Raw genomic sequence first — 26323 nt, 5'->3', positions numbered from 1 at the left:
TTGCCTGCAACCTCTGTTGGCAGGCCCCCTCAACGGTAAATGTTGCAGAATAGAGAAACCCAACACCTCAAAGACCCTCTGCACCAGGACACCCCATCCTGAGGAGAAGAAGATCAGAGGTATCCCCACATTCTCCAGCATCACAAGAACCAAAGCCAGTCATTGGTTTCACCAGGCTGGTCACACAGTCCCCTCCTGCAGTCTCTTTCTCAGCAACTGTCCTCCACTGGACATCATTGGGCACCTGATGCGGTTTTGCACCTCTGCATCCGGCCACCCTAGTGGCTCTGGTGGTGTTCTGCTGGTCCTGCCGTGGACCTTGCCCACCACTCACCTTATCTCCTGGACAAGGGTCTCGTAAGTCATTGATAAGTACCGATAAACCGCATTTGATTTTCCTCCCATAGGTTAACATTGGGGAACTCAGAAATTGTAGTGTCAACTTTTTTTACAGAAAAATATTTCGATTTAAAAACGTACTTACCTGAACATTTTTCTTCTGATGCTTAAACATACAAAAAGATACTTGCTATTTTTATAAATTGGTGTGGATCTACTCCTTGAGTGGTGTGTCTCATTTTTTGACCATTGTGTGAATTTTAAGATGCCTTGCATTCCTCTGTGTTAAGCCTAATGCTTCTCGACCACACTTCCCCTAGCAGAGCACCTTGGAATTGCCGTAGCAAGCTCCATGCCCACTAAAAGGGAACCACTGGACTCTTTACACGATACATCTCATTTTGATATATCATATAAAGAGCCAGCTTCTTACACCTAGTCTAAAAGTTAAGAATTGGGAGGAGATTCAAAATGCCTCTATGGCAACAAAGACTGAGACTCCTTAGAAGGTGGCTAACCTTAAGCACAATGTAACAATATCAAAGAAAAGCCTTTCTCCCAGAGAGATGATGGCATCAGGAATCTGGGATTACAAGATGTTTCAAGGTTAGACCTAGACTTAGGTTTATGATTAGGGTATGCGGCTAGACTTAGGTTACTTTCAGCATTAGTATTAAGTTTAGGTAAAGCCTGTTGGGTCAAGGTTAGGTTGAGGGTCAGGGCAGAAGGTCCGGGTCTAAGATTAGAGTGTATTTAGAGAGTAGGGTTAGGACTAGCTGGTTTGTAATAGAAAATTAGTTGAAATATTTTTAATTGTTTTACAAGTAGATGTTTTTGCTATGCTTTTAATTAGGTGTAACCCTGTACACACCTTCCAGTACCCCACACGCAACTCTTCATCCCTATTAATTCTTCTGCTCCTCCTATCCTTTACTTTTTCTATTTTCTCTTTCTGTTTAATTTCCTCTTGCATCCACTATTTTTGTGAGTTTATGATCAGAACCGCTAAATGCTAAAATAAAAAACGTAAAGCCCGTAAACTAAACCTTAATTCCACTTTAAGTAGGATACTAGCGGAAATATCACTGCAGCATCTTCTAACTGTAATAATCAATTCCCAGCACACAGAGACCTGCTGCTATATTTTGTATTGAGTAGCAGTCTTCCATTACACCCGTTCAAGTAGAGGATACTTCCAAATTGTATTGTCTTGCGGTATTTTGGGGTGATGAAATCTGGTGCATTCCTACCTGCAATAGCTGTAGTTATCTAAACTATTTGATTTCAGATTTCACACCCCACACACGGGATCCAGGATTGGTAGAGGAGTTGCATGTTTAGTGTGAGACACAGGCATAGACTGGTTCCCAGCACAATATATTTTAGACCCCTATATGGAAACCATGTGTGTCACAAAATTTCCACAGGAGGAGATTTTGAATCCCAACTCCCTCCTGTGAGAGAGTGTGCAGACCTTAGAGACAGTTTGCACTTCTCAACCACAAGGGGGAAAGGGGAATGGGAAAACAAGAGAGACCGCCTCTAGATCCAGAAATCTTCTGCTACATCTATGTGACTTGAGTTTGGATTGTTACTCTTATCAAGAAGAGAAAAGGCAGAACCTGTACAAACCTTAATGTGTAAAAGGTTATTCCAATCACTTAATACTTCTCCATTTACTAGACATTCTTATACATGTAAAAATGAATACTCTCTTACAATTCTTCACACACCTGGATTATGTAGAGGCTTGCCCCTCTCTGAAAATTGAAGCCATCCTCCAAAAAGCTCACCCTCAATACCTTGAACCTAAGGAATGAGAGAGAGAGCTTGAGAGGAAGAGACACAGTACAGTCACTCATAGCTCCAAGTTAACATCAGAATGCAGGAAGATAATGAACTCTTAGTTTGGTTCTAAAGTCTCAATAAACCTGGAACTTTAGTTTGAGCAAGATGAAGAATAAGTATTTTTACTGTCCAGTAGAGGCACTCTCTACCCGAAGTCCTTGTTCTGACAGAGATTTTTCTCTCTGAGTCGCCTCAGAAATAGAACTGCAAGACGAGACACTAGTCTCCAAGTAAGGGGAAAATAGGCCCCTGGTGTGCATACAGCTCCGCAATGGGTGGAGTTGTTGAAAACTCAAATCACTACAGCGCGGGAATTCTCCACAGGGCAGGCCCGAAGTCCAGATGCTGCTCTTCAGTCATTTTTCACAGTTGAAGTGCGCGGCCTCAAGGGCACACACGAGGGAAGTAATGCTACAGCGCGAGGACATTGAAAAACTAGAAAGCTAAAGGTGGCAGTTGCAGAGGCCGCCATCTTGGAAGTTTGGAAACGCAGCGCTGCCGAGTCTTGAGAATGCTTTCAGCAGAAACAACTTGGAATGACTACGCTGATTGTACCAGCGAGGGTTTAGGGCAAAATGGATCTTTTTCCTCTTGGGTGAGCAATTTAGTATGCCGGCAATTGTGTTCCTGACAGTACCCCCTCTCACAGGATGCCCTCCATCAGAAGGTTTGTTGGGGTATGTAGTCTGAAATGTATTAACCAGTCTAGGAGCATGCACATTGTGAGATGGTTCCCATGATCTTTCCTCAGGGCCAAAACCCTTCCATTCTATGAGGTAGAAATGTTTCCCATTCTTAAACCTTGAATCTAGGATTCTGCTCACTTCATACTCTAGGTGTGAGTTAATGATGACGGAATCTGGAGGGGTGGAAACCCTAACATTAGCAGGGCTCTTTTTTTAGTAGTGAATGATGGAAAACTGGGTGGATCTTCATTTGAAGAGGCAAGGAGTGTTTTACTGTCACAGGATTCACGATTTTCGGGACTTGAAAAGGTCTCAAAAACCGTGGTTGGAACTTACTGTTTCCTTTAAGGTGGAGGTGCTGAGTCGACAACCAGACCAATTCTCCAATAGAATAACCGGGAATACTCCTTCTTCTCTTGTCAGCCTGTTTTTATAAGAGATTTTGGCTTTACGTAAGTTTTCTGTCGCAGAGTGATAACTTTCTTGGATTCTCTTACTTAGCTCCTCCACAGCAGGGACTGAGCCATCTGATTTTCCAAGAATGACATTTGGGTGTCTACCTGTGTTCAAATAGAAAGGGGAGTAACCAGTGGACGAATGAACAGCATTATTGTAGGCGAATTTGACCGTCCAAATGATATCGAACCATTCACCTTTTTTGTTCTAGGAGGTGCTGATGAAAATACTGTTCAATCTCCTGGTTAACTCTCTCCATCTGACCATCCATTTCTGGGTGATAGCTGGTGGAATACCATGAATCAATACCCAACTGATGCATCAAAGCCTTCCAAAATTTAGAAACAAAATGGGTACCACAATCAGAGATTATCACCACTGGAATACAATGTGCCCTGACTATGTGTTGTGAAAATAACAGAGCAAGCTGAGATGCCCCAGGAATTCTTTTAAGCGGGAGTAGCAAGAGTTTTCCCTCAGGGGCCTGTCGATTGGTTTTCCCTCCAATGCATTTATCACATATGTTTTAATAAAAGTAGAGTCCATTCCAAGTAGGTATCTTCATGCATCTTTATTAAAGTAGAATGTTATGAGGGATATCCCACCAGGAGCAGCCTTGGTGAGTGGAATGTTCGTGAGTGTGACTGTCAGTTAGGGATGGGCCATACATGGCACACAGTAACCTATTGATAGGTAGCAAGCATTGCATTTGACCAAAAAGAAAAAGAAGTATGGAAAACGGTAACTCCAGTATGGTTGATGGCATGCAGAACATCAGCACCTCTTATCCCATGAGGACTCCACCTTCAGTCGAGCGGAACATTTCGCCATTCACTTAACTTTATTGGCAACGCGGTTGGCAAAAGGGTGCAAGAGGTGTACAAGGCTGGAAACAGTAAAGAATTCCAGAGTACACCACCGGAAGACATACTCCACATGGAACATGAAAACACTAATAAGTAACTCCACTCAAACCAAATATTATCTTATTTGTGGGCTCATAGCAGGCCACCAAAACGGTCTCTTAACGACTTCCATGGTCTTAGAAACACCTTTGTGTTCAGCCAATTGGTCATCATGACAGGCTTGGAGGGAAACTTCTTGTAGCTCTCGAGTTGGCAAATACAAGGCTTCTTTTACATAAGGAAGTTTTTCTTTTATCTTTCTGTTCTCACCCTCTTTCACCCAATTCATCAAGTCGTCATCTGACATATGATCTCAAATCTTTTTCCTGATTTCGGAAAATTGTAGGACACAGGTAAACTTGTCCGCAGAAATGATTGGAACCTTCACCTTCTCTCCACTTCCAGACTCTGTATTAATCCTAGTAAGAGCATTGACCTTACCATTCGCTGAACCAGGTCGGTAGGTAATGGTGAAGTTGAAATCTGCAAAGAACAATGACCACCTCAACTGCCTGGGGTTTAGGGTTTTGGCAGATTTTAAAAACTAGAGGTTCTTGTGGTCCATGAAAACTGTGACAACATGGCGGGCTCCTAATCAATAATGTCACCATTCCTGGAAGGCGTCCTTAACTACCAACAATTCCTTGTCTGAAACGGAAGAGTGTACCTCGGGAGGAGTCAAGTTCCAAGAGCGAAAGGCCACTGGATGCAGTTGGCCTGTTTCCCTGTGCCGCTGAGATAGGACTCCTCCAATTGCTACGTCTGAGGCATCTGTCTCTACGTAGAAGCGTTCCCCTGGATCAGGATGAAGCAAGATCAGTGCAGAGGTAAAGGACTCCTTCAGGAAGTTGAAAGCTTCTTCAGCTTCATCTGACCAAAGAAATGGAATTCCTTTCTTCAATAGCCTGGTAATTGGAACAATTCTTTTGGAGAACTCCTTGATAAAGCGATGGTAAAAGTTAGCAAAACCAAGGAAGCTCTGAACATCCTTTACATTCTTAGGGGAAGGCCAGTTCAGGATGGTCTCAATTTTAGCTGGATCCATAGAAATTGCATTTTCAGACAGGATAAATCATAAGAATTCTACCTTCGCCACGTGAAAGGCGCATTTTTCTAACTTCACATAGACATTGTTTGCTAGTATTTTCTTCAAAACTGTTCTAACGTGAGTTATATGTTCTTGTTGGACTTAGGAGAAAATTAAAATATCATCAATGTAGACCACTGCTGTATGTAATGTAAAAAATATTTGTAAAGCGCAACTAACACCTGGCGGTTTCTTGGCGCTCGAGCATGAGGAGACAAACAGTCCGCAGGGCGAAGAGCGTTAGTTGTAGGTATTACAGAACAAATGAGTTTTAAGGAGGGACCTAAAACGAGTGTAGGGGGAAGCAAGCCTTATGCCTAAAGGGAGTGTGTTCCAGAGGGAAGGAGCAAGAAATGAGAATCTCAGTCCTCCCTGTTTCTTACGTTAAAAACCGGGACCTTGAGTAGGGCCAGGTGGGAGGAACGGAGGTCGCGGGAGGGGACATATGGGTGCAGTAGTGAAGAAATAAAAGACGGGCCCATTCCGGCCAGGGACTTAAAAATAATACAACCTAATTTGAATTTACCACGCTCAGAAACGGGGAGCCAGTGAAGGGATTTTAACAAAGGATGGACGTGTTGGTGCTTAGGTTGGTGGTAAATAAGACGTGCGGCCTGATTCTGAACAAGTTGCAGCCTCTTCAGTTGGTAGGCCAGAATGCCAGCATAGAGGGAATTGGCGTAGTCTATCCTCGAGATGACTAAAGCTAGCAACACCAGGGTAAGGGCCTCAGTGGTCAGGAAACAAGCAATCTTTCGAATTTTTCGCAACTGGAAAAAACTGGAGGAGACTACAGCGTTGATCCAAAAATTCATGTAACACATCATTTACATAGTGTTGGGAAGCAGCCGGGGCATTGCATAGCCCATAGGGCATCACTTGGTATTCGTACAATCCAAATTTGGTATGGAACGCAGTTTTCCACTTGTCGCCCTCGGCTACCCAAATCAAATGGTAGGCTCCACGAAGGTCCAGTTTAGTGAAGACTCTTGCCTCTTTTACCTGATCTAACAATAATGAGATCAAAGTTAAGGGATATCGGTTCTTAATTGTCACTTGATTTATTGTGCAGTAGTCAATACAAGTTCTTAATTCTTCGTTTCTCTCCAGGGACACAAAAAAAAGGAGAATATACCAGGGATTTAGCAGTGGTCAAGATGTTAACTAGAATTCAGTTGTACAGTTCTTTTTTCCCAGTTAATCTCTGGGTTGTGTTCTGTCAACCAAGGTAGGCCTAGGATTTTCTTTTTAACTAAAGATATTCCGATTCTTTTGGCATACTGAATGTCGCAGAAGTTTCATGTAGCTCCTGGATCTATCATAACAGAAACCTCCTGTAATTTATTGGTTCCGAAGAGAATTTCAAAAGATACCGTAAGATGAGAAGAAGATGATTGTCAGGTGTTCGCCACTTGTTGATGGTCTGGGGTCGACTTAGATAGAACATCCATGAGGGCAACCCTTTTCACTGATGGTACTTCTCTTTTACTGAATTAGTACCCTTTGGCTTCTTTGAGCATTCCATCATGAAATCCAGATCTTCTTTTCTCCTTCTCTTCTTTTGATAGAGGTCTCCTGACACTACCAATCTGCATGGGTTCTTCGGTAGGATGAGTATCTGTAGATTTGGTGACTTCTGACCTACTTCTGTCAAAACGTGGGGGTAAGGGGCAAAAATCTCTTTCGTGCTCTGCTCTCCTTGCGAATAGACATTGATCTATCAGTAGCACTAGATCAATTCATTTAGCAACCTCTGTGGGACGGTCTGGAATTTGACCCAAGGCATCTTTTAACTCCTCACGCAGACCTCGGTAGAAAATAGCTGCTCTCTTGCTTTTGGGCAATTCTGGGTCCACAATCAGTTTATTAAATTGTGCTAAGTATGAAACCAAATCCGGATTCCCTTGCTTAAGGTCAAGTAGTTTATTGTCTGTAGCCTAGGAAATAGTCCTTTGGTCAAAGATACAGAGAAATTCTTCTTTGAACCTTCCAAAATCATAAAGCATTGGGTCATTTTGCGAGACCAACGGCATGGGCCAAGACGCTGCGTCTCCACTTAAATAAGACAAAATGAAAGCTGTTTTGGACTGATCATCCGCAAAAATGACCGGTCTGCAAAGGTGTAGGGAACATTGAGTAGGGAATATATGTGCCTTGGATGGTCTCCATGAAAGCATTCGGGGTGGGGGCAGGGTAATTTCCAGGGAAATGGAATAAATTACCTGGGTAGAAATTTCTGAGGCTGAAGCGGAGTAAGTCTTGGTCGTAGGACCTGTTGAGTGAGATGTCTCCCCCAAGGTCATGTCAATTATTTTTTGCATGAATTGTTGGGCTTCCACATGTGATATTTTAGTTTCTTCCCTAAGGTTCTTATTTTCTTCTAAGGCAATGGTCAATTGTTTTTTGCATGCCATCCATAAGGGTCGCTAAGGCATTTAGATCTATTCCCTCAGCCACACCGCTTGGGTAGAATAATTAGTAGGTGGCACGTCAATCAGTCAGAACACACCAACTAAGATTAAATTTCCACAGGAGCAGATGCTGAATCCCAACTCCCTCCTGCGAGTGAGCGCGCAGAACTTAGAGACAGCCTGCACCGCTTAACCACAAGGGGGAAAGAGGAATGGGAAGACAAGAGAGACCGCCTCCAGATCCAGAAATCTTCTGCTACCTCTCTGTGACTTGAGTTTGGATTGTTTCTCTTATCAAGAAGAGAAAAGGCAGAACCTGTACAAATATTAATGTGTAAAATGTTATTCTAATCACTCAATACTTTGCTAATTCCTAGACATTCTTATACATGTAAAAAGGAATACTCTCTTACAATTCTTCACACACCTGGATTACATAGAGGTTTGCCCCTCGCTGAAAATCGAAGTCAACCTTCAAAAAGCACACTCTCAATAGCTTGAACCTAAGGAATGAGAGAGAGAGCTTGAGAGGAAGAGACACAATACAATCACTGCTAAGTTAACATCAGAATGCAGGAAGATAATGAACTCTTAATTCAGTTCTAAAGTCTCAATAAACACGGAGCTTTGGTTTGAGCAAGATAAAGAATAAGTATTCCTACTGACCAGTAGAGGCACCGCCTAACCTGATTAATGAGTACAAGGCCTACCGGTGACAGTTCACCCACACATTCTAAAGGGAGGAATCTTTGGAACACAAGCAGGTCCAGAATCTTGATGAGACAGTTTTACAGAGAAACTGTGCAGTTGAAGTGAAGTAGTTGAAAGAGTCAGCATTAGCTTCTCACATTGCTTTATTTACCCAGATGTACGTTACACATTTTTGCATGCTTTCATATTTGAAACGTTTTGTGAATTAGTGACTTGGCATCCTCGTCCACTGGTTCAGTGATCTGAAACACTTGTGTAATTGTATCTTGCCCATTTGAGTTTGTCATATTTGTTCCTTAGATGGACCATACCAGCAAATTGCTTCTCATTTAAAATGTCCTTTGTTTATTTTAACAGGAAGTCATCAATTCCTTGGGCGATGGGCAGAATAAATTGGATGCAGCTTCAGAAGAAGGAGAAAAGCTTTATGTGTATTTGCCCAAGCCTGTTGTCAGCAATATACAGGAGCTGCTTGCAAAGGCCAATAAGGAATTTCATAACTTTAAAAAGCAATGCATGAAGGACAGAAAAGCCCTGCAAGTCAGTGTCGCAGAATTGGGAAGGTTGGTGAAAGTACATAGGCTTAGATTTCAAGCTTATATTTGATATACACAAAAAGGTTGGTGTCTTAATTGCATTCAAAGATTGACACAAATAAAGGGAAATATTTTATTCTGATGATTCTGATGGAAATCGTAGATTATATTAAAATACTGGAATGTCGAAAGCGCCATTGAAGACAGTGGAGCAGCAGCAGGTTATGAATACTGGTTCAGGCTTGCGCTGTAAACTTTTCAGCAGAGCTGAAAACAAAATGGATAGCCTTAACTAGAGTGCTAGGGAAGTATCGCTATATCTGAGAAAAAGACTATCATGAGGGTAAAAATGTGTTAATTTCAGAGATTCTTATATGTGTTTTGTATTCATGGGCTGTTTATTGAGCTGTATCATACTTTCATGTAGCTTCGAAGATCAGCACAAGAAACTGAGTCTGTGGATGCATGACATGGAGCAAAGGATTAGCACAGAGTCATTGGGTGAACTTAAGCAGCACATTCCCGAAAAGAAGGAGGAGATGCAGAAAGTGGAAATGTTCCTGGAAGAACTACAGTCTTCAAGGTACTGGGTCCAATTTAATTTAAACTGACTGTATCGTAGACCTGTAATAGTCACGAGCATACAACTCTTTTGTATATGTTGTCAGGGACTTTCTGCATTGTCGACACAACATTTGTTAAGAAATTCTTACATATATATGACTTGGCATTCCCTCCCAAATAAGGAGCAGCAATTTCTTCAACACTGGCCTTAGAAAACAAATCCTTTTTTACCTTTATGTAATACTAGCAGCCCGTCCCGACGTTGTCCGGGTATGAATTGCTGCCGGCCAGTAGTATATTGTTTTGTAGGATTTCGTTTTGATAGCATTTCTTATCTGTGATAGGCCTGTGAAACGCTCCGATTCACAGTGCACTGCTGATGCACTTAAGAGTGCGCGTTCAGTAGTATGTGAACTCGAGTTTCCCTACTTTATTTTTCCTTGCAGTATTATATAGCGCGAACTCGACAACATGGCATGAGCACAATTTACATTACAGAAGAACACATTCATTTGTGGTAGGCACGGGGAGACAAAGCGATTTGCCTGGAATCACAGGATGTTGAGCTGATGCCGAGATTCGAACGTTGCTCCCCAGCTCTAAAGTTCGCAATTCTAGAACTTGTGACGGGAGGTGTGTCTAAAAGTGTATGTCGGTGCTGGCCATCAATGAGAGAGACCTGTGCATTTTTCAAATGGGTGGTGAAAAAATATGAGTATGTTGCTGGAGATGTAGGCCGCCATGCCACCAATGTACTTACCGGGGGAGGGTAAACACCCATTATTCCGCAACTTTCTTTCTGCATACCACGTCTCCGCATACTTTCATTACAAAAGTAGCATGACTCCGCAATGCCATTATAACGCATGGCATTACATTTTATATGCTTTTACCACGCATACATTTACAACGAAATTCGTTGTAAATGCATGAATGGTAAAAGCATGTTTTTTTTTTAATGTTTGGATAAAGTAAGTATGGGTATAGGGGTATATGTTTTGGGGTACTGAGGTATATGTTTTGGGGTGTTTGGGTATTTCAAGGGTTCAGATATAGATTTGGGTTATGGGGTAAAGGGGTAGTTTTAGGGTTCAGGGATAGGTATGGTTTTGGGGTACAGGGGTATTTTTAGGGTTCAGGGCTAGGTTTGGGTTTTGGGGTATAGGGGTATTTTTAGGGTTCAGGGGTAGTTTTGGGGTACAGGGGTATTTTTAGGGTTCAGGGCTAGGTTTGGGTTTTGGGGTATAGGGGTATTTTTAGGGTTCAGGGGTAGTTTTGGGGTACAGGGGTATTTTTAGGGTTCAGGGCTAGGTTTGGGTTTTGGGGTACAGGGGTATTTTAGGGTTCAGGGGTAGGTTTGGGTTTTGGGGTACAGGGGTATTTTTAGGGTACAGGGCTACGTTTGGGTTTTGGGGTACAGGGTTTTTTTTGGGTTCAGGGGTAGGTTTGGGTTTGGGGTACAGTGGTATTTTTAGGGTTCACGGCTAGGTTTGGGTTTTGGGGTACAGGGGTATTTTTAGGGTTCAGGGGTAGGTTTGGGTTTTGAGGTACAGGGGAATTTATAGGGTTCAGGGCTAGGTTTGGGTTTTTGGGTACAGGGGTATTTTTAGGGTTTAGGGATAGGTTTGGTTTTTGGGGTACAGGGTATATTTATAGGGTTAAGATGGGCTAGTGTTTAAGGGTGTTGGGGTATTTTAAGGAATAAGGGTGGGTTATGATTATGGGGTGCAGGGGTATTTAAAGGGAGCAGGGTGGGATTAGCACACAATATGAGACATGGCATGAAGGGTGGAACGTACCACACGCCCCCAGCGTTTGTCACGCCCACAGCACACGCCCACAGCACAACGCAGACACGCCCACAAGGGACTACTTTGCTGGCACGGTTCTTTTACCTTTTAAATGTATATGGTGGGCTTCTGCATAGCCTATGTCCTTCTGCTGCAACTGCCCTTTCTAACGCTGTATTGGGTGTTGTGATTGGTGCTGTGGTTCCTGAGATTACCCGCCTCAAAGGTTTGGGCTCTCTCTTTATTATATTAGTATAGATATGAGATAGTTTGTGTCTGTAACTTTGCACATATTTGTAATTTTATAATGGCATGGCTCGTGGCTAGCTTGTTTGAAAGCCTGTGCTCATACAGTAGATCTGAGTTGGTTATGGTGATACATCAATGATAAATCTATAGGCGTGTCTTGTTCATTGGGAAAAGTCATTTCAGATGCTATTGGTCCGACCTTTTTTATGTGAGGTTGTCTCATTTATTGTGAAAAACATATGTTCAAGACAACAGGCCCTTAAAGTGTATTATTATTAAATTGTGTTGAAGCCTGTAAACAGGTTTTTGTTAGCTGGAATCTCACATTGATTTCCCAACTTTGACTGACAAACTATTGGGGTTGAAGATTTACACGGCAAGATAATTTATTAGGCCTTCTCGTTCTTAGGACAGTTTTTGCATTGTTTTGCCAACTGCCGTTGTTGTATTCATAGTTGTAATTTGTATGACTGTATATGTGGAAATATTAGGATCAACACAGTTGGCTGGAGATGGTTATCATGACACACCCATGAAAAGTTCATTGGTAAAAGTTATATCAAAAGCCATAGCTCTGATCTATTAATTATGAAAACAAACAATAATGGTAATTAGGCTTGACATATTTACTGTGAACTCAACCAAAGCGTATGCATCAGTGTCGAGGTAGTAGGCCAGGCCTTTATTTTTCTATTTTCTCCTCTTAAAGGTCCCTTTTTATTTATTTCCATCTCCTTTTTAAAAAATGTAGTTTACTCTTTTTTTAGAATGCCCAGCAGATTGCCACTTATTTACTTTGAAGTGTGCCGCATTTTAGGCAGACACTGCCACTAAATTAGCTGCCCATATTGGAATCGTATGGTCCATAAGGCCCAATTCACAAAGGCAATCTGAGACAAAAGTCTAACTTTACTACTTTTGGTATTTACAGATGTCATTTATGAGTCGAATCTTTACGTCCGCAGTCGGGCTGGAATTTCCAAATTGGTCCGTAGTCTCCGGCTCGGGACGGATGAAGTGTAATCAATGGGCCAGAATGCAATTTTAACAGAAAGGAACATTAGGGACATGGTATAAATGGTTGTGGAGGCCATGAAAATCAGTTGGGGCAGGGAAAAGGATGTGGCCGGGCACTACTTCATTTCCCAGAGAAGTTTGCTCCTTTGCATCATGGTACATGCAGTCCACAATTGCACTCCCCTCAGTGTTGACTGCAATGTCAACACTACAGTCAAAACTAAGGGCGTTGTACCCCACTTAGTGTTGACGGTAGGTTTGACCTCCTCTACCATTTATCACACATTCCTAATGTTCCTTTTTGTAAAAATTCCATTCTGGCCCATTGATTACACTTCGTCAGGCACAAGCCAGTGAGTACAGCCCGAGCCAGAGATTCTGGCCTGAATGCGGACATGAAGATACGACTCGTAAATTACCTCCGTGAATACCAAAAGTCGTAAAGCTAGACTTTTGTCTTAGATTGTGTTTGAGAATTGAGTCCATTGTTTTTACTATTCTTAGATGGTAGCCACTTTTGGCTGCAACTTGTTAGCCATCGTAGATAGGTATGAGATTGCACAATACCATTTCAGGATGTCCAACCAGTGAGATGTTTTCTAAATGGTCTTTTTGGAATGGTATCATGCATAGTGTATATTTTACCGGTCCAAGATGGTTGAGATGTTGTTAAAAACGTGACAGCCATTCTGGAACTTTAAAACAAGGATACTGTCTGCACAATGCCGTTCCAAGATGGCCAACCACTGCTACGTTTAATTTTCTACTTATTTTTTTTATTGCAAATATATTCCCACTAAATATAGGTGTGCCATAGTACCTCTTTTTCCAAATTGCCTTCCTTTAATTTATCTTGTATATGCTGGTTGAATTTATCAGTGGATTGTATTGTGGATGTGTGTGCGTGAGTGGAAGAGTCAATAATTGGGTGGGAAAATGTGTCCATGAGCTCAAGGATGAGTGACAGAGGGCCCGATTCACAGAACTAACTTAAGACAAATTACTAAACTTACTACTTTTGGTATTCACAGAAGTTAGGATTTTGTCTTAAGACAGACTTAAGACAGATTTAAGACAGAATCCTAACTTAAGTCTGTCTTAAGACAAAATCCTAACTTCTGTGAATACCAAAAGTAGTACGTTTGGATTTTGTCTTAAGTTAGTTCTGTGAATCGGGCCCTGCGTGTATACATGAGGAGCTGCTGAATGCCTTAATTCATTGGTGAATGAAGAAGCATTTTCAAATATAATCCAGGCCTATTTGCTTTGCTCACACTTGTTAAAATTCTGTCACTTATGCTTTCATATCTCAGTTTATGAATATTGGGCAACAATTTATCTCATTATTTAGAAATTAGTACTGTTACCCCCCAGGGTAATAAAAATCAATTGGTGTCCATATTATAGAATAATTTTCTTTTTTGCATAAGGATTACCTTCTTCTTGTTTGAGTGGTTAATTGAAATTCAAAGAAACCATGGGTTTTGTAGACCAAGAAAAATGTCCTTATATGCCTTTCTAAATATTACTGTTCATCCACTCATGTTTGGCCTTCTTAGTATTTCTTCGCTGATTACCTCTGTCCAACTTTTAGACTTAGTCCAAATCAGTCAAACTCAGTCAAAATCCGGAAAAAACGTATCTACATAATCTTTCCCTTGTCTGCTTACTTTGTCTCAGTATCAAATTAGACCGAATCTTCAGTGCTTTGATACTACTCAGATTATCCTATTCACTCTCCAAGTTCCATAAGACAATTACTGTTCAACTCAGTAGTTTTCATATGACATTAATTGACACCAAATTGCTTGTTCTAGTACTCATTTTCATTTGGACTTATCAATATTGTATTTTCTACATCAGCTATTAATACTAAAATGGATGCTCACTAATTCTGATGGATACATCTGCCACGGGATTCCTCACCTTGTGAATATCCTCTGCGCCAGCAGCATTCGGACATTGTAGCACTCCACGTCGACGAGGACGACGTCACAATAGCATGGCTCCGCTCGTGGCTCCGCTGACATCATTGGAGCCTTAAGAGAGCCTTGTCAGCATGATGACATCAGTTCCCTTTTTTTCCGCGCCGTCGACACTTCTCTTGTTTCTTTTCTGAAGATGTCTTCGAGGAAGTCGGGTTTCAAGCCATGTAGAGAGTGTGGGGGCCATATCTCCATCACGGACCCCCACGAAGATTGTGTCTGGTGCCGGTTGTCGGATCACGATGTCGAGCGTTGCGCTTGCTGTCGCAAGATGAACCCAAAAGCTTTAAAGGAGAGAGAGGCCAAGCTATTCATGGCAAACATGAGAAAAGAGAAGAGAGTTCGAAGAAGATCAAGATCGAGGTCCAGGTCAAGGTCGAGGTCGAGATCAAAGTCAACGTCGGGTCATGCTTCGAAGTCAAAGAAGCACAAGAAGAAGAAGAGGCACGGCTCTCGACGCCGTTGAGACAAGGAATCGGCTCCAAAGTCGACTTCGCCAGCTCCTCGACGTCGTAAGGACTTTGTCTCTCCATCCCCTTCAGGCTCAAATCAAGGTACTCCTGTTTGATCGGCTTCGCCTGCGCATTCTCCGACACCGGTTCAGTCTCCTGCTCCGGTGGATGAAGTTCCAGTCCCTGATGAATCAGTGGCTCCATTCACTCCTCCGTCGGCGCCGACTGGCCCGAGTCCAGTAATGCCTCAGCCGGTGACTGTCCCGGGGGCCTACCCACCTTTTCCTGACCCGGGTACGGATCCATCATATTACTTGAATACGATGTATGGAGTCTTTACTAGAGGTATGTACCCCTCTGGAGTGCCTTCGGGTCCCATGGGTCCTATGGCCTTTAACCTGGGAGTTCCTCATGCTCCCTTTATGCCGTTTCTACCAGCGGCTCCATCCTGGCATTTCCCGGCGCAGAGGATATCGACGCCGTATCCTTCTTCTCCGGCACGTCAGCTCGACCTCGCTCGACTCAGGCTGTGCCTTCAGATCCGTGTTCGACGCCGGCGTCGGAGCCGTGTCTGGCGCCACCGACGTTGGTTCCGAGGATGAGGTTGAGGCTGTTGGTGCAGAGAGTTTCGGAGGAGCAACGCTATTGAGCAGAGGAAGAAAAGGAGGAAGGTGAACTTGAAGAGTCTGAAGACTTATTTGAGAGGTTGAAGGAGGCTAGTGGACTAGATACGTCCCCAGAGTGGGAACTTTCTCCTTCTACAGATATTCCTTCTAAGGATGTGGCTCCTTACCACGCAGTTATTAGGAAAGCAGCAGAGCTTTTAGATCTACATCTTCCAACAGCTGAGTTTAAGTCTAATATTTTAACTGAGGTTCTACATTCTCCCTCCACTGTGATAGAGCCCTTATTGCCTTTTAATGATGCTATCACTGAACCAGTTTTGGAAGTCTGGCGTAAGCCCTTTTCAGCTCCAGCAGTATCAACATCTGTCGCTAGGAGGTACAGGACGGCTCCAGGAGACCCGGATTTCCTTACATCTCATCCTTCCCCTGAGAGCTCGGTGGTTCAAGCTGCTTGTTCTAAGAAATCATCTGGGGCTTTTCCTCAAGTCCCTGGGGACAGAGATTCTAAGAGACTTGATCAATCAGCTAAAAAGATCTTTTCATCAGCAAGTATGGCCTTGAAGTCCACAAACGCCACCTGTCTTTTGGGCCGTTACATACATGCTCTTATGGATTCTGCAAAACAGCTTGCTCCTAAATTGTCTGAAGAGGACATACAAAATGTTAATGAAGTTTTGGTGCACACACAGGCAGCTGCACGCCAGGTTATACAGAGTGGTCTGGACACTGCGGACTCTGTTGCTAGAATTATGGGTTCTTTGGTTGCCACGAGGAGAAGTGCTTGGCTCAGGTCGTCGGAGTTCTCTCCGGATGTGCAGGCGACTCTTCTTGACCTCCCTTTTGATGGCTCTGGTCTGTTTGGTAAAAAAGCAGATGCAGCCTTGGAGAGGTCAAAAGACAGCAAGGCCACCGCTAAGTCTTTGGGCCTGCAGGCGCAGCCTAGAGGTTCCAGTTATAGAAGATACAGAGGTTTTGGAAGGTCGTCCTGTCAAACCTACAGGCAGCCTCAGCAGCAGCAGCAAAATACTCTCTATAAATCATATAGAGGCAAGAACACAGGACGTCCACGAGGTCGTCAGCCCTCCTCCTCCTCCTCCTCCTCCCTCTCCTCTACCTCCGCCCCTCTTGTCACAGCAAAGCAGCCTTAGATCCAACATTCTGGATCATGTGGGTCCTGTAGGGGGTCGGCTTACCCATTTTCTACAAGATTGGGAATCGATCACTACAGATCTTTGGGTTCTAAATCTTGTGGGAATGGGTATGCTCTTCCCTTTCAGGAACTCCCTCCAAATTACCCTCCTTGCCTAGGGGCATGTTCAGAGGACCACCTTCTTCTCCTGCAGGAGGAAGTCCTAACATTACTAAAAAAAAGGTGCAATAGAGGTGGTTCCAGAGCTGGTAAGGGGTCAGGAGGCTACTCCCTGTATTTCATGATTCCCAAGAAGAATGGCAGGTTACATCCAATCCTGTATCTCAGGATCTTGAATCTTTTTCTGAAGCAGGAAAAGTTCAAGATGCTCACCCTAGCGCAGGTTCTTCAAGCGCTGCAACAGGAAGACTGGATGGTGTTGATCGACTTGCAGGATGCATGTTTTCATATTCCAATCCTGAAGTCGCACAGGAAGTATCTCCGTTTTACGGTAGGGTCGCAACTTTTCAGTTTGCGGTTCTCCCGTTTGGACTTCTGCACATTGAGTCTTCCCCAAGGTGATGGGAGTGGTGGCAGCCCATCTCAGGAGATTGGGGATTCCAGTTTTCCCCTATCTGGACAACTGGCTGCTCAAAGCGGAGTCGCCAGAGAAGGTGCTTCATCATCTGCAGGTGACAACTCAGCTGTTGTACAAATTGGGTTTCTCGATAAACGTGCCCAAATCTCACCTGGTGCCCTCTCAGCGCAACCTGTTCATAGGGGCGGTACTGGACACTACTGTGTGTCGAGCATTCCCACCTCCACATAGGATTCTCGACATTCAGGAAATGATTCCTTTATTCTATAATGGAGAGGTCGTTCCAGTCCTGAAGGTCCTTCACCTGCTTGGTCTGTTTGCTTCCTGCATTCTGCTGGTCAACCATGCACGCTGGCATATGAGGGCACTCCAGTGGTGCAGTGGTTTCAACACAATGGGGATCTCAGGGAGTCGATCAAGATCTCCAGAGACACTGCAGCAGATCTGTCTTGGTTCTTGGTGGAGTGTGAAAAGACAATCTGTCTCAAGGAAAGCCCTTCCACCTTCCTCCATCGGTGGCCACAGTGATAACGGATGCATCCACTCTAGGGTGGGGTGCTCATCTGGGGACCTGGAGATCAAGGGTCTTTAGTCTCCAGAGGAAAGGTTGCTTCACATCAACCTTCTGGAGTTGCGGCTATACTTTTGGCGCTCAAGGCCTTCCTCCCTTCCCTTCGTGGTCAGTCGGTTCAAGTCCTGACGGACAACACTACCGGGATGTGGTATGTCAACAAGCAGGGAGGAGTAGGGTTGCATCATCTCTGCAGAAATTTGTCTGATGGCGAATCATCTGGCTGGAGTTCTGAACGTGCGTGCAGACAGTCTCAGTCGGCAGTTCTCTGCCGACCACGAGTGGAGGCTTCATCCAGAGGTGGTTCGTCACATCTTTCGGACGTGGGGAACCCCTCGCGTGGACCTGTTTGCCACTCATGAGAACGCTCACTGCCCGTCATTCTGCAGTCTCCAGTATCAGACGCAGGGAGCTTTTGGGGATGCATTTCAGTTGAGTTGGGGCTCACCACTCCTTTATGCGTTTCCTCCCATACCCTTGTTTCCTCTGGTTCTGAGGAAGATTCGCCAAGACCGGGCCCAAGTCATATTGATCGCCCTGGATTGGCCAAGAAGGGTGTGGTACACAGATCTACTTCACCTCTTGTCGCACCCTACGCTCCCTCTCCCTCTCAGGGCAGACCTCCTCTCGCAGGGGCAGGTTCTACACTCCCACCTCCAGAGTTTACACCTTCATGCCTGGAGATTGAACGGGGCAACCTGAATTCTTTTTCTCTCCTGCCTGACGTGGTGGATGTTATTTTATCGGCCAGGCGACACTCCACCAAGTCTATTTATTCTTACAGGTGGTCCAAATTTGTCAAATGGTGGGGGGAGAAGTCTAATGACCCTTTGAGGGCTCGTTTATCTAACATCCTTCAGTTTGCTCTCTAGCCCAGCAGGGCTTTGCTGTGGCTACTGTGAAGGGCTATTTATCGGCTTTGTCGGCATTCATTTGCTTGCCGGATCATCCGTCTTTGTTCAAGTCGCCCACTGTATTAAGGTTCATTAAGGGCCTTACTAACAAGTTTCCGCCCACTTCCTTTATTGTTCCTCAATGGGACTTAAATCTTGTATTAACCTACTTGATGGGTTCTCCCTTTGAGCCTTTGCACAAGTGTCCCTTGAGACTATTGTCTCTTTAAACAGTATTTCTTGTTGCCAAAACCTTGGCAAGGAGGGTAAGTGAGCTTCAAGCTCTGAGTTCGAAGCCCCCGTTCTTGACCATTCATGCTGATAGAATGGTACTCAGGACCAGGGCTGCTTTTCTGCCTAAGGTGGTAACTCCCTTCCATCTGGGGCAGTCCATTACCCTTCCTACCTTCTATCCTCCCCCTCGCCCTTCTCAGGAGGAGGAGCGGCTTCACTGCTTGGACCCGAAGGGCTGTGAGTTTTTACCTCGATAGGACTAAAGACTTTTGTGTGGTTTACCAGCTATTCGTGGGCTTCATTGGCTGCAGGAAAGGCAGAACGGTGCACAAGTGCACTCTTTCCAGGTGGATTATCTTGTGCATCAAGATCTGTTATTCTTTGGCGGGTAAGGAACCTCCAGAGGGTATTAGAGCTCACTCTACCAGAGCAGTCTTCTACATCTTCCTTGTGTAGGGGTGTTCCTGTGGAGGACATTTGTAGAGCGGCAACTTAGGCCTCCTGCCACACTTTCGCAAAGCATAACTGCTTCGATTCCGAGGTGAGGAGGGATGGACACTTTGGTATAGAAGGGTGGACACCCTCCTCCGGGAGTGGGGACTGCTGTGGGACTCTATTCACAAGGTGAGGAATCCACTGGCAGATGGATCCATCAGAAGAACAAGTTACTTACCTTCGGTAACGCTTTTTCTGGTGGATACAGTATCTGCCTGTGGATTCCTCACTGACCCACCCGCCTCCCCGTTGTCCACCCTTGTATACCTGCAATGGTGATAATTTCTATCTGTTACTTTCCAAGGAAGTGTATTATTCTTTTTGCTTTCCTGCATTGATTTCACACTGTGTGTGTTGGTTTGAATACTGTGTACTGTATATACTATATATATTTGTGTCGGTCCGTCCGTTTGCCTCGAAGGCACGGAAAAAAGGGCGGAACTGACGTCATCACGCCGACGAGGTTCTCTTATGGCTCCAGTGACGTCAGCGGAGCCGCGAGCGGAGCCATGCTATTCTGGCGTTGTCCTCGTCGGCGTGGAGAGCTACACAAATTTCCGAATGCTGCTGGCGCAGGGGATATTCACAAGGTGAGGAATCCATAGGCAGATACTATATCCACCAGAAAAAGCATTACCGAAGGTAAGTAACTTTTTCTTTAGTCTCATCATTAGTTATTTGCTCAGTTTCTCTAAAAGAATGAATTTTACATAGATGTGGTGTCCTGCCAATTACAAACTTTTGAATGTATATATCTTTTCAGTTATTCCTGACTTATTCAAAATAGGTCATAGAAGAGCAGTGTTCCATATTCATTGTTCCATTGTATTGTATTTCAATAATTTCTTTACTTTCTGTTTTTAATCAGAGAATCATTTGATAAACTTTCTCAACGGGCCCAGGCATTGAACGAGATCGGTTGTGGTGATGGCAGTGAATTCCGTTTGGCTACCCAGCTTCATGCAGGGTACCAGAACCTGCTCAAAACTGTCAAGGAAAAACTGCGAACATCTCTAGTTGCCTTGCAGGAGCATCAGTCTTTCGAGGAAGTGCTGCAGAGCACGTGGTCTTGGTTGAAGGATGTTCAAGACAAGTTGGCGGCCGCCGAGAGTACCATTGGAGGAAGAGAGTTGTTAGAAAGATGCGTGCTGCAAGTCCAGGTAATGTGTTGTCCACTGGAAGGAATAGACCAGCATTAAAAATCAATCAAGAAATGTGAAATATGCTTTAAAAGCACATGTGACCCTAAGTATACACTAAAGTTGTATTCTTTGGCATCCGTTTGTTTTCTGATTTCAGCTCAAAAAGCTTGTTAAAGGTATGTGGTTCATATTAGAGAGCAATTGAATGTATGTACAAACACACAGACATATAAACACAGACATAGACGGACACACACTCACATACTTTGAGGAACAGATCCTACTTTCAACTATTAGCACAAAATTAATTGAAAATCTCATAATTTTGTAATTAAAAGTCAGTGTTTATCTAAACTTCGTTTTTATCAGCCACCGGCATCACTCAAAGGCTTTCATATAAGTCTATATAAATAAAAAAAGTCTATTTGAAAAATGTGTTGATTTCAACTGCTTGACACCACAACAACAAAAGACAATGCAGCATATTAGAAGCTTCCATCCAGCCATTGCATCGTAATTGCTCGAAAGATAAATCCAAATATATTTTACCTGATTTATGTATATTCTCACACACTTCACTGCTCTTTCATATAATGTTTACAGCTATGTAATTTCTTTTGAGTCTTAATCAAACCAGACTCTGTGCTTTTTTGCAGCCTTTAAGAGGTGTATTTATTCAAAGTTAAATTGATTTTGAATTAAGAAGTAAGAAATAAATCTTATAAATTAGAGTACTGAAATGACAGAATGGTTCTTAATATACATAGAAAGGCAGAAATATATGTGATAATTAAAACGATTCAACATTTCATTTACAACCATTTCAGACTGTCCAATTGAAGTGTTATTCTGCTTACATCAATGAATGGCCAGTGATTCCTGAATCCTTCCTTATGTTAACATTACCAGTGTCCAGTGATTTCAACAAACCATCTAGAGCCTCATTGTAATTTACAGAGTTTAATCACATCCTTGCCTGGTTCAGTAAGTGAGGAAAGCAAACACATCATTGCACAGTTTGTCATGCCTAAGCAGAAATCTCCCTGATGGATGATCCCAACTTAGTCAATAGTGGATAAGCGAGGGTGTAAGAGGAAGCGCAAAGCATATAACACCTAGGTATCAATCACATTAATTCTGATTACATTTCTACATTTCATGGTTGTTTATCATCATCTTTCGCCATTAAACTGAGCAGAATCATGTCCTACACAATAACTATATGTTTGCCACATACTCAGTTTCTAATACTGTTGAGAGCTGCACTCTCAACCTCAGCCCATTATAGTAATTCTTTTAGCCTTGTAGAACACTTAGGTGAACAGGTAGACTTCCATTGCAAGACATTAGCTGTCTTAGCTGTAAGGAAATGCTTCTTTTTGCAAGGTCACCCCCAGACTGATGCTTCTGGATTTTTGACTCTGAGAGTGCACAGAGGCCTTCTAACCAGACCTCAGTGCAAGTGTCCTGAACCTTAAACATGTATGTTGGATTGGCCTGTACCCAATTAGTATGAGCCAACTTGCTTTTAAATCCCTAGTATATGATGACAGCGGTGCACGGGCCCTGTTAGTTAAGGTGCCCCTCAGGGGCTGCAGCACTAGTTGCTCCACCCTGAGTGGGACAAGATAAACTGTGTCTCCCAACCTGCCACTGCAGGCTGGCAGAGCAGTTAAAAAACTTCTCAATCAACTATATCATTTTAAACAATGGCAAAGACCAAACCTCCCTGTTTAATGTGGAACAGTCCCCCCTAAAGCAGGGTCCTAAGGCAGGCAGTGGCACCTGGTGACATTTGAAGTGGTGGCAGGGGCGGCCTTAGGCATGTGCAAGCTGTGTACCTGCACAGGGCCACCAAACCCCAGGGGCTGCCACGCCAATATATATCCTTAATATAATAATCCTCTGAGGATGGATACATATTTGCGTGAAGGGCCCTGGCAGGGATTTGGCGGCCTCCGGCTCTGTTCCACTTCATAAACAGCCTGACCCCCACCCTCATTCACTGGCCTCCGCACCTGCGTTCCTCCTGGTTCCTGATTGGCTTCTTTTTTTCCCTACCCACTGCTGGCCCACTGGTACAGGCGTATATAACATTGCAAGCAAAATGAAGAGAATTTGAGTACACAAATCTGGTTATTCGAAACTAAAGAGAAAGGCGGCTCAGCAGGCTTTCATAGCGTCACAGGAAGGAGCAATCTGGCTCCTCCTAAATTTTATCATTCTGAGATGAATTCGGAAGGGTAGGAGCAGCCGCAGGTACTGTTCATCTAGCGCCTTTTCTGGACGTTTTATTAAAACACCTTTCTGAGCTCCGGGGGGCTCCGCCCGGACCCCCTCTTCCGGGGCCCCCTACCTACGCTCCCTGCCCAGGGCCGCCATGAGCCTAGAGCCGCCCCTGGTGGTGGGTTGTAAACATTTGGAATGAGTGTCCTGCAGCGCACAAGTGCAGCAAGCACGCCTGATAGTCATATAGGGGAGTTCAGGGGGGGAGGGAAGTTGCCCCACATGAGAATTTTTTTTTAAAAGAGTGGGCAAATGGTGTATTTTTAAGCAAATTTGAGAAAGGAAGAAGGTTACTAAAGCAATTATAGTTAGGACATCATTAGGGCACGAAACAATGTCAGCCTGTAATGCGTACCAGATGCTGATACTACTTTGCATATTATGGCACCCTGCTTGTTTTTTTTTAATAAGAACACCTCTGAAGTCCGAGCAAGTCCTCGGTTATATCATAAGGTAGAACACTAAACCAATTTAACTGTATTACAGAAACACACGGCAGCTAAGGCATTATAACTCTTAAAACGTTCTTCCTAGTGTCCAACCATCACCTCACTGAGCCATCATTTCAGTCACCACACTACTGTATATTGTTTTCTCTATACTTAGGCAACAATGCAATTGGATGCAGCAGATGTCGAAATTCAGTAACAGAATATTATAACATTAACAAAAATAAACATTAAAGCCCTGTCAAAATGAATGGTGTGTCGAAAAGGCATACAGATACAGACGGGACGTGGTATTTCATGAGTGATCCTTCAGCTTCTCTTCTGCGCTCTTTGAAACGTTGACTTTCTAAATGGTCATGCACTGCATTTAATAAAAGCAGAAATGCTAAGCACTGGAAAATCTGTGGATGTGTGTGAATGGGGGGCTGTTGAGCCACCTCCTATACCGGATATAAGCAGGGATAAAGAAGACATTCAAGCATGGGTGTGAGTTTGAGCAGTGCAAGAGGAAACACTTCCTGGTAGAAACAAAATCTGTGTTTCAACCTTAACAATTGATGCAGTATTGTTTCTGTTTCAAGACTGACCGTTAACATAATTATGCGAATTTTAACCGTGCATGAGAAGTTATCTTAACGTAACTTTGAGTATTTAATACTATCACATCCCTGAAAAATTCATTAAACTAATTTTCGAAAATAAATGTTGTAGTACTGTTAAAGTTAGAAATCAACATGAACTGATGTATGTTTTTTCATAACTGGTTTCATTTCTTTCCAATAATGATACAGAGATCCACAAAACAAAGCACAAAATGATTGTTTGTAACCTGCTGCTTCTTGCTTGGCTGCTTTGGTCACTCCCACGTAGGAAGTTTAAGATTTGAAAGATTCCATGATACTTTAGATCGTAGTAACTTGCCCACAAGATTTGAAATTTAAGAACTAATGGAAGAAATCTCGTATGTTCACTTTAACTGACCTCATAAACGTCCTCCAAGCACTTGTAAGGAGTTTGGGGCCAGATGTAGGTGGCTAAATACCAGTCGGTAACGCCGAAATTTAACAAATTTCGGCGTTACCGACCTGTATTTAGTCATGTGCGATGTAGGTGACTTTAAACCTACATGCAAAATAAGGAATCGCAAAATAGCGATTCCTTATTTTGCTCCTGCATTTAAGGAATCGGAAATACCGATTCCTTAAATGCAATGTACGTAGCACTGAAAACAGTGCACCTCAGCCTTAAGGAATCGCTATTTACCACCAACTTCAAGTTGGTGGTAAATAGCGATTTCCTTACAAAAAGCACTTTTTTGCTTGTTTTAATGTGCCAAGTGGCATACATGCACTCTTCAGGGGTGCAACAGGGTGTCCTTTGGACACCCTGGCACCCTTGAAATACCTCCCGCTATTAACGATTCGGTAATACTGAATCGCTAATAGTGAATCTCTTCCCATTCATTCCTATGGGCCTCCTAGCCCATAGGAATGAATGGCTAGGTATTCCTTAATAAGGAATCGGAATTACCGATTTGTTATTAAGGAATGTTAAGGAATTGCTAATATTTTAGCGATTCCTACTTACATTCCATTTGGCGAGTCCTTAATAGCGATTCGGTAATAATCGCTATTAAGGACTCGCTAAATGGAAGTTACCTACATCTGGCTAATGGTCACTAATCACAAGGAGCTGAGGAGAAATTGACTAGTTTTGTTGATTCTTATCTGCAACGTGGGGCCAGGCTCTGAGTTACTGCAAGAATAACTGTTGTTACTGTTGGCTGTAGTTTATGCATTATGACAGCAGGTGGCACTGCACTTACATCGCACTGAGTAAACTGTACATTGTTGAACTGAAAGGCAATCATACTAAGGCACTTTTGATGATGCCCTCATCGTTCAGTAAACAGGCTATTAAGACAGGCAATGCACAATACTTTGAAATGGCAGATTAGAAGGGCAGGCTCTAAAATGCCTTGGATCACCAGGAAAGGTGGAAGTGCCAATAAAGCCAGGAAATACAGCAGAACGTTGTTAAGGATTGTATGTTAGAATGCACCTATGGTGTGCGTGTTAAATGTGTGTAGTGCGCTTAGATTCTAAAACCAACTAGTGTTCAACAGGGACAAGTGGATAGTGCGCGTGCGTCCCCCTGAATTAGGTGAGAAAAGTGAGGCACGTGGCGACAACATTAGTACCCACACATGGTTGCGTGTTAACAGCTATTCCAGATCACCCTTATGTACCAGGAATACATAATACCAGAACAATTGCCACTTCCAACAGTACGTCTTTCTTAAAGTGCCTTGCATAAGGGCCACTTTCACCACGTCTATCTGCTCCGATGGTCTTCATCAATGAGGGTGTGCTGATCAGGGACCTAGCAGTTTCGCCGGGAGAGTCACTGTGCAATGCGGCAGCAGTGGTCGTTGTGAGATTGAGTGAAACCCTGCGGCCTCATCCGGGTATTGCATCTGCACTTCTGGGCGTGGTTCGCAGAGTTTTTCTACGCGGAACTCCGAGAAGTTACAAAAACCCTCTGCGAAGTTCAGCGAGTGGCGGAGTGCAGTGCGAACTGCAATTTGTGCTTGTATTTCTGCCTTTTGGATAGCAATTCTACCCGAGCGGCAGCTCGTGCTCGTGAATTTACTGTTCACGATTGCAAACTTACCGTTCGCGATCGCGAGCGGGGGAAAAACTCCACTGCACATCGCGAAGAGGAGCTTTCTGCGCTCTGTGAGCTCCGCAGAATGCGGAGTGCAGAAAACTTGGCAAACTCTGCGAACGGAGCGAAGCTCACCGCCCAGGCCTACTCAGTTATAAGTTGAGAATGCATAGTCCCGTCCCAGGGGAAGCTGAGCG

The 26323-nt window shown here is 43.7% G+C and overlaps 1 protein-coding gene across 1 annotated transcript in view; it reads left to right on the top strand.

The window, feature by feature from the left end:
- Positions 1 to 26323, top strand: part of SYNE1 (spectrin repeat containing nuclear envelope protein 1) — a 2361447-nt gene that overhangs the window by 858671 nt on the left and 1476453 nt on the right. Inside the window, exons 48-50 of the mRNA XM_078648775.1 lie at positions 8801 to 9006; positions 9407 to 9562; positions 20451 to 20742. Coding sequence (XP_078504901.1) covers positions 8801 to 9006; positions 9407 to 9562; positions 20451 to 20742 — 654 coding nt within the window. The remainder of the gene's footprint in view (positions 1 to 8800; positions 9007 to 9406; positions 9563 to 20450; positions 20743 to 26323) is intronic.

This window comes from Lissotriton helveticus, chromosome 6 (assembly GCF_964261635.1).
Source record: "Lissotriton helveticus chromosome 6, aLisHel1.1, whole genome shotgun sequence".
NCBI lineage: Eukaryota > Metazoa > Chordata > Amphibia > Caudata > Salamandridae > Lissotriton > Lissotriton helveticus.
The sequence above is the reverse complement of the archived record's forward strand: the minus strand, read 5'-3'. Positions and strand labels throughout refer to the sequence as shown.